General features: G+C 33.3%; 2 protein-coding genes across 2 annotated transcripts; both read right to left on the bottom strand.

Annotated features, from left to right (window-relative positions):
* Positions 1–898: 898 nt before the first annotated feature.
* On the bottom strand, positions 899–3,452 carry LOC117124057. The gene is made up of 3 exons (XM_033270183.1): positions 3,064–3,452; positions 2,275–2,478; positions 899–1,673 (listed from the first exon to the last, which is right to left on the bottom strand). The coding sequence occupies exons 1-3, from the start codon at positions 3,140–3,142 to the stop codon at positions 1,516–1,518; spliced, it is 441 nt and encodes a 146-aa protein (XP_033126074.1). The 5' UTR covers positions 3,143–3,452; the 3' UTR covers positions 899–1,515.
* Positions 3,453–3,903: 451 nt separating this feature from the next.
* Positions 3,904–9,669, bottom strand: LOC117124041 (formin-J-like). Its single transcript, XM_033270160.1, has 2 exons — positions 8,450–9,669; positions 3,904–7,620 (listed from the first exon to the last, which is right to left on the bottom strand). Exons 1-2 carry the CDS (start codon positions 9,355–9,357, stop codon positions 7,008–7,010), a joined length of 1,521 nt encoding a protein of 506 aa, XP_033126051.1. The 5' UTR covers positions 9,358–9,669; the 3' UTR covers positions 3,904–7,007.
* Between the last annotated feature and the right edge of the window lie 1,238 nt (positions 9,670–10,907).

Genomic DNA, 10,907 nt, shown 5'->3' with positions numbered 1-10,907 from the left:
TTATATATTATATAAATTTTTTTCTTTTTTTTTTGAAAAAAAATAAAAAAAAAAATACCATTATAAAGATATTTTATTTGGTTTTTTTTTTCCTTTTTTTTTTTTGAAAAAAAAATATAAAGTGAAATACAATAAGACAGAAGAAACAGACATATATTTAAGACAAATGATAACCCTACAAAATAGATGTTTAAGAAATGCTGTCTTTAGTTGAAAAAAAAAAATCATTAGAAAATATTTGAATTGCATAATTAAAATTATTAAAAATTTCCAACTTAGAGTAAGACACATATCAAAATAATTCAGCTTTTCAAAGACGCTCTATGAAATCCTTAGATGGATGAATTGTCAGACAATGAAAGCAATAACATCAAGATATAAAGTAAAGGTCTGTCAACATTTTCAAGATAACAAACAATAGGCCTATGTGGATTACCTCTGTACAGATATATGGGCATAGCGCCATATAACAAATAGGCCTATAATACAATATACATATTTGATTTTTTATGGAAGGAATTTGTTTTCCAAAAGAAATTAAATGGATGAATAAATATCACACCCACATACAGTATACAACCATATTTAAAGAGGGCAACCCTTCCAACTTCATGGTCCTCTTGAATAAATAAAATACATCATATAAGGCCCCATAAAAAAATTATTAGTTTATCACCCGCTCTCTCATCACTTTTGGGAAAAATCTGATTTTTTTTTTTTGATTTTTTTTTTCAATCAACATATTATATTTTCATTTCAAACGGTCCTTTTTTCACTTGAAAAGCTCAGGGTTCTTGCAAATATGCTTACTGGTACAACAAAAACATATTTTTTAAATATAAATTTGATTCCATTCTTATGACTTTTTATATATGTATCTCTAACCATTGATTTACTTGTGATCATCGGTAAAAAAAAAAAAAAAAACCTCCCTCCCTCATCAGTTTTTATTCTGTGATAGGATGATAAACTAATACATTTTTTTATGGGGCCTAATAAATCACCACTTAAATACAAAAATAAAGCATACATATAACTTATCAACAGTATCCACGGGGTGAAGCGAAGCGGAAATGTCCACAAATTTTGTTAATAACATTTAATGTTATCTTTCCCCTTAAGATACATTGAAAAGTATTATACACAATGTAAGCTGTTGCCATTCGTTTGGGGGTGCCTTATTTGTATTCTTATTATACACAACGTAAAGCTGTTGTCATTCGTTTGAGGGGCCTTATTTGTCTTCTTATTATACACAATGTAAAGCTGTTGTCATTCGTTTGAGGTGCCTTATTCGCCTTCTTATTATACACAATGTAAGCTGTTGTCATTCGTTTGAGGTGCCTTATTCGTCTTCTTATTATACACAATGTAAGCTGTTGTCATTCGTTTGAGGAGCCTTATTCGTCTTCTTATTATACGCAATGTAAACTTTTGTCATTCGTTTGTGGTGCCTTATTCGTCTTATACACAATGTAAGTTGTCATTCGTCTGGGCAGTGCCTTATTCGTCTTCTTATACACAATGTAAACTGTTGTCATTCGTTTTGGGTGCCTTATTCGTCTTCTTATTTTGTTTAGGCAATCTAACTTTTGTCGGTAGCAGCCGTTTGAACCTTGATGTCTTTTCTGGTGAGTTGGTTGCCTCTCGTTCCTGCAATGCCTCATCGACACCTAAAGACGTTAAATAAAAGTGGATTCAATTTGTTTGAAAGATAAGACAATCTAAAACGTGGATTTGTGTATACAAACATTGTGGTCAATCACCATCCCTCTTCCGCATTTACCGACTTGGTGGCTGGAAATGAAGCCTAGATTGTTTTAGTTGTAAGAAATCCTGGTTTTTAGGCGGGATTTGAAGCCAGGACCCCCAATGTTGGATATGGAAGATAATCATTATTAACCACCTGAGCTATTATAGCTCACACGGGCTTATCAAAACACTAAAATATAAGAACAGTCTTAAACATACGGTAGAGTATTAAAACAAAGATATGGTATAGTCTTAAATCAAGATATGGTATAGTCTTAAAACAAAGATATGGTGTCTTAAACCATGGATTTATTAATAGGTCCATGCTTAAACCAAATAATCTTAACAAAAAATAGAGTATGGTCTTAAAACAAAGATAGTACGGTATAGTCTTAAAACAAAGATATGGTATAGTCTTAAACCAAAGATATGGTATAGTCTCAAACCAAAGATATGGTGTCTTAAATTATAGATGTTATATACAGTTGTCTTAAACCAAGATAAATTTCTTCATAGACTCACTTGCTGGATACCGTGACTGTATAGGGTACAATCCCTTAACGGGCATGTTTATGTTTCTTTTGGCAACACCCTTGTGTGTACCTTTGCTGCATGTGTTACAGTAGAAGTACACAGCCGACGCGATGATCATTCCAACTATAACCAAAGCCGGTAATAACACTCCAACGATGAGAATCATGTAAGGGAAATTTGGCCGATCAAAATCTTAACAAAAAACAAATACAAATACAGTCAGTAAATATTCAGGTTTAATGCAATAATAATAATAATAATAATAATAATAATAATAATAATAATAATAATAATAATAATAATAATAATAATAACAATAATAATAATAATAATAATAATAATAATAATAATAATAATAATAATAATAATACTGATGATGATGATGATGATGATAATGATTATGATGACTATGTCAAGCGCCTCAAGCTTGGTCCAACGGGAAGCAAATACACATTGTAAATTATTATTATTATTATGATTAATATGATGAAGATAATGATGATTATTTAATGCCTTTTTTTTCTTATTGCGCTGACTTTTTTTAAGGCATCGTTTATTGCATTAATAGTTAGAGCACCAGAACTAGTACCTTTGTTATCTAAATTTGTTATTTTCTGATTTCACAAATAGGGAATTTTAATGTTTTGCAATACAATAAAATATTCTACTTACTCATTAGTACCATTTTCGCTATTTCCACATGCAGACAAATAGTGTCAGTGATTTCTAGCTTTTTAATTCTCTTTAAAATTAGAATACATGTCGTGGTAGTCTTACCTTGCGCACTGACTTGTTGTAAACAAATCGTCCAGAGAAAGAGACAAGTAATAAACATCTTAACTCGTTGAGTTAACATTTCACTTGTATTTCAACAAAAACAAAATCGAAAATAATCAGGGTGTCAGTGGAAACTTCGGCAATCGTCCCAGCACCAGTCGGACGCTGACACTCAGCTGAACGGAAATCACTCGTTATACACAAAGGCGATTTTTTTTTCTTTGATCCAATCTTCGACTTGCAATCAATTAGGTGTTTGAAGGCTAAATATAGTTTTGTCTTTATTCATGTTATAAATAATCAACTAACTTGTTGTTAGAGACTAGAACAGTCTACTGTACACCAATTTTAATAAGGATGCTTTAAATTAGGTTGCGAACTATCGTATGATTAACATTATCTGTTCATTATCCAATAGATGGCGCTGTTAATTTATCGTAAAATAATTTCATATGTTGAACCAGTCACATTGGTGAATTGAAGGTTTGACTTTATCCATGTTTATAATCTCTATAAACTCTTTTGAAGCACATTGCTTCAGAGAGATCGCCAACATTTTTACGCTAATATGAGTCATCCTTCACCATCACAATCATCATTATCATCACCGTCATCTTCCTCACACTAACAGACTCACCATCATCCGCTTTAACATTACTCACAAAAAAGTACCATCATCGTCACATCACATCATCAACAGTAGTTTTTATTATCATAACAGCTCCACAAAATGAGGCCTGAATTATTCTTGATATAGGCTTTTTGAGTCACCATTCAAAGGAGGCATAGCAATTCCTCAAAAACTACCGTTTATACTTAAATATCCACAAGCTGTAGACCTATTATATCCGATGATTTTTTATTTATGAAAAAGATAAAGGATCATTGTACTTATATAAATTCCTATATTATTATTATTATTAAAAATAAAGGTTACACTTCCGTATCTAATGAGGACTGTGGAGGTTCTTCTCAAGGCAGATTCCAACAAGTAAATACAATTAAAAATTATCTTATCTTACCATAACATCTACGAGGCCGTGAAATATTTCATTTGTATACAACCCATGTCAATACAATTAACATTAACCATATGATTCAAATGATTTTAAACAGTACGTGGTTCAAATACAGAGTATTCAAGTAAACAACACCCTTAATAACAAATAATGCTAATTGTGTCAAAAAATTTCTTAGAAATTTGTAAAATTCGTAGAAATATTAGGAGTATTTAAATAACACCATACCGAAAAAAAGGAAAATGAGTTCAATATAATTTGACCCAGTAAAATCAGCATTTTATTGTAAAAATACACAACTGGCAATAAAATCCTCGAAAACCAAATTAAAACATTTAATTATTTATAAACGATTACAAACTTCCAATGAGACACCAAAACAAATAAGTTTTCGATGATTTACAGACGTTTTAATAGAAAATCTTGAAACTGATTAAGAGTTTATGCAAAGATATGAACGGCACTATTTATGGAACTGTTAACGTTGTCGCAAGGAAAAATATTTTCTCATTCTAAATTTTAACTGAAAACTAGTAACGTTAACTACAAAGTCAGTCATATTTGAACTTTGAACTTGATATACTGAATATCATCTATAGCTCAACACAGCCATATAACAAACTATAACAACTGGTCCAGGTAAACTGTAACACCAGCAACATTGTCCGGTAATAACCATCGTTTACTGTACATTTTTTGCCCAAAACCATCAGTTAATAAAATCAGCATGTACTAGTAGTTCAATAAAAATGTAGAACATTAAAAATCCTACCGTTATCGCCTGCAAATCTAATTAAATGTAAATTTAAATTACATAATTTAAAATATAATATTAATAATAAATCAACACATTTCTGACTCGTACGCCTTTAAGAATTCCGACATATCAGTCACTAATCCATCTCAAAACGTAAACTCGTTACTGATAGAGGGCTCACTTCAATACTGCTGGGTCTCATGAGATTTTACTAGTACAAGTTCACGTCAACACCAGATGAAATTCAAAATAATTGTCTTCAACTCATGAAAAGCCTATCACACAGAAGCGAATTATTTTATACATTCCTCTGTACGTACCAAATATTTGATTAAATTATCAGTATATGCAAACTAGGTACAGATATGTAATAATTCTTTGTCAAATCTTACGGTTATATTTTTGATTGATGGCCCTATAAGTTAATATATACCTGGTAGTAAACAATACAAAAAATGTTCCGTAACTTTAAAATGTTGCACCATAGTATACTATATGCACTCAATAATGGAATTATATTTAATATACGTTTACTTAGGGTAAATGTTAATAAAAATGTAGCTGAACAAAAATGCGAGCCTAAAAAATACTATGATCAGTAAGATATTGGTACCGAAAATCCGTATTTCTTCATATTGACCCACAAATCTTTAATTGCATTTGTTAAAATTTATTAAAGTATACATTCAAATATATGTAATGATACACATGTACAGGACAATTATGTAAACGAGCACTTAAAATGAGAAAAATCATACATTTTAAGAGTGAATAAAATGATAAAAGTACTTGAACAAAACATGACCAAATCGATACCTGATTTGTGTCCAGATTAATTTGAACAATTAACAATTACAAATTAAAAAAACAAAAACAGTAATAAATATAAGCTAATATACAACTGAAGAATTCCAGATCAAATAATTATATAATAAATAATAATAATAATGCTAAAATATACAGTAATATTAAAATAACACAAATAAAATATTAACATATCTTAATCATTTTATACCTTATTACCATGTGTTAAAATATGGTTTTGAGATGTACTGAAATTCACCTATCATTAATCGTTTACTTGCCATGCAAACCTTCAAGAATTATTAGATAAAATATTAATAATCTTTAAAAAACATATACAGTTGGTTTATGCAATCATATAGGTTCCATCAATACTTGAATAGTTTAGGATTAGATACTGTAACCTATTTACTGAATCAATGGGGCAATAATTGCATCTGAAACGCTAATCCATTGAACTAATTGTGATCTGAATACTGAGTCACTCAAACAAGGACTGTACCTAGTAGTTCATACCAGCTGAGTCACAGATTAACTTTCTTGGCTTTGCTCAGCTATAGAAAAGGTCATGAGCACACATTAACAAAATCACACAAGCAACTACCTACACCTTTCAATGAGTGACTCATGTTTTGGTTAAATGCCATGTAAATGTTTAATCTGAGAAGAATTTTAAGAGTCACTTGATCTCTTTTCTTACTCATCTTATTCGTTGTTGACAGTAACATTATCCAATGAGACAATTTTACAGACCAATAGTTTAAATATTTATGGCAATTTTATTTTCTGTGGAAAACAAAATCTAATGTTACATACAATGTTCAGGACATTATTTCAAGTTAAATTTCAAGGATATAAAAATGACTATTAAAATATCACAATTAAAACCATTGATATCAACACATTCATCCCTTCTCTTGGTTCAATGCATTATGATTTATTCTACTGTATGATTGATATTATATCACATATGAGAGGACATAATAATTTTAACTAAATCTGTTAATGAGTTCTTCTTTTGGAAGGTATCAAGGTATTTTTTAAACAATAGTTAAAAAATATAACTTTTCGAAAGATTGGACCCGAAAAGCACAAAAATACTGTATTGCATTTTGAAGTGGATTGATCTCCAAACTTTCAATCTTGATATACAATCTTATGTTGGTGTTAAGTATTAAAAATCAAAATTGTTCTGATTGAAATTAATCACCTTTTTGAATTTCCAATAATAGTAAAAAAATAGGTTCTTAATTTAAGTGAATATAAATGTATGTAAATTGTTAACTTTGATTACATCATCCAAAATATCACTAAATAGGCCGATACATGTTACGACTCTTACACTTTGATGATGCCTTGTGTGACTACTGCATGTAGTTGGGCTGGGGCATTGAATAGGCCTGTTGCTGTGGTGTCAACAGATGATGATATTGCATTGCCTGACTATGATGGTGGAATTGGGGAGGGATGTACTGTTGAGGAGGGGGCTGGTGCATCTGCATTGCCATCTGCGGGGGCGCTGCCTGTCGCATTAGGTTTTGTTGAATGAATACCTGTTGGACCTGTTGATGTTGCTGTTGATGTTGCTGTTGCTGATGTTGTTGTTGTTGACGTTGTTGTTGCTGCTGTTGTTGTTGTTGCTGTTGCTGTTGCTGTTGTGCCTGTTGCTGCTGGGGCTGGGGCTGGGGCTGGGGCTGAGATTGGTTTGTCACACGTTGAGGACGAGGTGCTTGCTGGACTGTTGGAATTGGTTGCTGTTGTTGTGACTGTTGCTGCTGCTGATGTGGCTGTTGGTGTGGAATCATTACTTTAGAAACTGTTGTAACAGGTGACTTAGGAGAGCTAGGCTTCCTCTTTGGAGATTTTCGTTCTGTTGCATCTTTTGAAATTTTTTTCCCTCCAACTCGTTTCTTCCTCGGCGTTAACCCATGTCCTTTGTACCACTTAATCAGAGCCGTTAATTTATTCTGACTTATTCTAGAAAAGTGAAAATACAATATGTTGGTATAGTAATTAAAATAATGAATTATTAGCAATGATATTTGACTGATCAAAAAAAGAGGGAAGGAGTAGGCCTGCAGTTATCCATCGTCGCTTCAAGTAGTGTGTCCCTTTCTTTCAATTAAAGTAAATGCTGCCAGAGCCGCTAGTTTCTACCGTTTCTGTAGCATTAAGCACATGAATGGATTGGATACTAATCCATTGCAGGTATTCCCTGCAATTTGCTGGTACCCATTGGTACAGCTGGGTAGACTCAGGCCTAGTTCAGACTTTTCACTCCATCCCATGTAAACAAGTTAAAATAGGTGGATAAACCTGGCTCAACTTACCGGGTCTATCCACCTGCCAGTCTGAACTAGGTGGCTTATCTCAAGCCGGGCTGTGTTCCTATAGTAACTAGGCCTGGCGTGCCACCGTGTTATAACTTTTCTAAGCCGGGCTTTAATCGTTGCGGGGGGTCTTGCATGACTTTGGGTAACAAAATTACCAATCAGCATTCAATTACTTACACGGTCAGTGAGCGTACATTTCGCGAGCAATGTTTTTTTTTACTTTTCAAAATTTTAAAATATTTACCCAATAAACTATTACCAGGGGAAGATTTAGGGGGAGGGGGAAGCTGGCCCGGCCCTTTTGGGTTAGGGTTAAGAAAAAAAAGATAGCCCAGAACGCCTCAAATGTTATTTTCGGGCGTCTAGAATACAAACCCCTCCCCCCCCCCCCACACACCAGGATTGTAAACTGCACTGTGTGTGTGTGCGTGAATATTGTAAAGATGCATTGTATATTGTAAATTAATACTTACTTGTGCATGAATTTGAATGTAGCCCTACAGACTCTGTGATTCTCCACATAATACAGAATTCTCTGTTGTTGCCTTTCCTTCTGCTCTCTCCTACGAGTACAATTTGTTAATTTAGAGACATTAATTGTGCAACTTAACTTTCCAAGAAGTAGAAGATCTTTCTCATACGATGTAACATCTGACATTGAGTACCTAAGCTGTAACACAGCAGAATCATTGAATTGTCTTATGCATGATTCTCCTTCACCACCATACTTACAATCACATTTAAAATTTCTGATCAGTTCAATTTCCTTATCCATTCCTTCCCGTGGAGGTGTATCGAGGATGGCACTGGCCGAAGGCATCCTGGAAGTGCTCATCTCCGGTGAGATACCCATTAATTTCATCTTCTTTTTTTTGGAGGTTTTCTTCTTTCCTGGTTTGCGACTGTCTGTTTCTCCACCTTTTTCCGATTTTAGTTTCTGAATCATGTTTTTTCTTTTTCTCTTCTTTGCCAGCATTTTGCTGATTTGTGAGTCAGGACTGAATCCAGAGGAGCAGTGACTAGAATCCATACCATCTTCATTTTGCCTGATAACTGATGGGGGATGTTTGCGTGCAATGTCCATAAGAGTCAGCTCACCCCTGGTTAGAGCGTCAACTAATTCGTGCTTATTGGCTTGGGACATAGTCGGGGGCGGTGGCTGAGCCAAGAGGCTCGTCGGGTCGCTTGTCGTCGCGACTGAAGCCAGTGTTTCAAGAATTTGGAATTCTAGGCCTGGTTTCACATCGTCTTCCCTCACTTGTACGACAGAAGACTTACTTGTTGTTGACATTTCCTTGGAAAAGGCGACTTCAATTTGCCTATGGGTGGCTTCGTCATCTAATAGTCCGTAATTACTTTGATTTATTGTAGTTTTGGCCATTTCCAATTCAGTTTTCTTGAAGCCTTTCTTTCTGTAGAAAACGGCTCAATAGGCAATAGGTCAACAAAGTAAACATCGCCCTCTATAATTGACCGATGATCTGACCGTATTTCACTTACACACATACAAACACACAAACAGCAGATACTGTACTCGCTCACAGGTTGCAAATTTTTTTAACGTAGGATAATTTGGTAAAATATCATGAATTCAATCATCCTTATAGAACAATTTTGCTCATGCGCTATTTTATAAGTCTGTGCCGTGTCAGCCTCAATGACCAGCTGATCTGTGCATCGTGAGGGAAGTGTCTATTTAAAAAAAAATTAAAAACAGTTAAACTTAGATTTAAGGCGAACTGAGCGGATACAATTGATTAAAAAGCGGCGGCTCTTTTAATAATTTTAGATAGGCTACCATAGTCAAGATTAGATGAGCAGGCCTAATTCAACAAAGGGTCCAGTGCACAGTGGTCTTTGATACTTTAGGCCTACATTTGTTTGCAGAATTATGCAAGTATTTATCACGTAACATTAGAGCCTTCATCCAGTCTGTTACCGGTATCAACATCCAGTCTGTTTTAATATTAACAAGATATAAGTACACATAAAAATATTTGGTTAATATAATTATGATTCTTCTTACTAATAGTAGACACGTCCGATCATATTTCGACTTGCAACTAGTTGTAAAATTCTTTTAAAGCTAGTGTTATACTGTCATGTATCGTATACTGATTAAATTGTAGGCCTATATTTTAAATAGTAATTACAAATACTTTTGCAGTAGGCTATTTCGTAGGCCATGCGTTGAATTTATTTGTTGACTTGATATTTTATTTTTTTCGGGCGAAAACTTCAGTTCTTAGAAAAATCTGATTTTTACATAATATATGGAGTTATAAAGGTTTATAAATACAATACGGAATTGCTGGTTTAACTGAATTTAGACATTCCTAAAACATGTAAAGACTGAAATTTTGCCGGGAATGGGGTTTTTACAAATATTTCAAAGTATAAAGAAGGTGATTTATGTTATGCAACTTGTTTATTTTCTTTTGTAAGTATGTTACACATGCCTATGAACAAAACAGGATTTATTGTGTTTAGGCCTATTATATTGCATGATATACGGATCATCTATGATGGATGAATCCTTCGCGTTAAACCTCCGTGCCAGTCGGACCGTGGTATATATGAGTATAGCCTAATTTGTTCAGCTTTTAAATTCGCAGCCGCATCGAGCCAAGTTTCCGTAGCTTATGGAATTTACTGAAATTTAATCAACTTTAATTGAACAAATAAATAATAAATAAAATAAGGCTTGAAACAAGCGCATGCGCAAAATGTGTTCTATGAAGATTAGTATGAATAATTCATGAGATTTTACCAAACTATCCTACGTTAAAAAATCGCTCACAGCTAGCCTTAGTTTAGCACATGTCGCATCGGAAATGTGGTTATTGCTGAACACAACAAGCGGTAATTAATACCTTTATTTTCTTATGTGGGCCCTATGGCTATGCTTACAACTGATATTAATTTTTACTA

The sequence above is a fragment of the Anneissia japonica genome, unplaced genomic scaffold (assembly GCF_011630105.1).
Source record: "Anneissia japonica isolate Jap-2015-1 unplaced genomic scaffold, ASM1163010v1 scaffold522_len1101056_cov227, whole genome shotgun sequence".
Taxonomy (NCBI): Eukaryota; Metazoa; Echinodermata; class Crinoidea; order Comatulida; family Comatulidae; genus Anneissia; species Anneissia japonica.
This window is presented reverse-complemented; position numbering and strand designations above follow the sequence as displayed.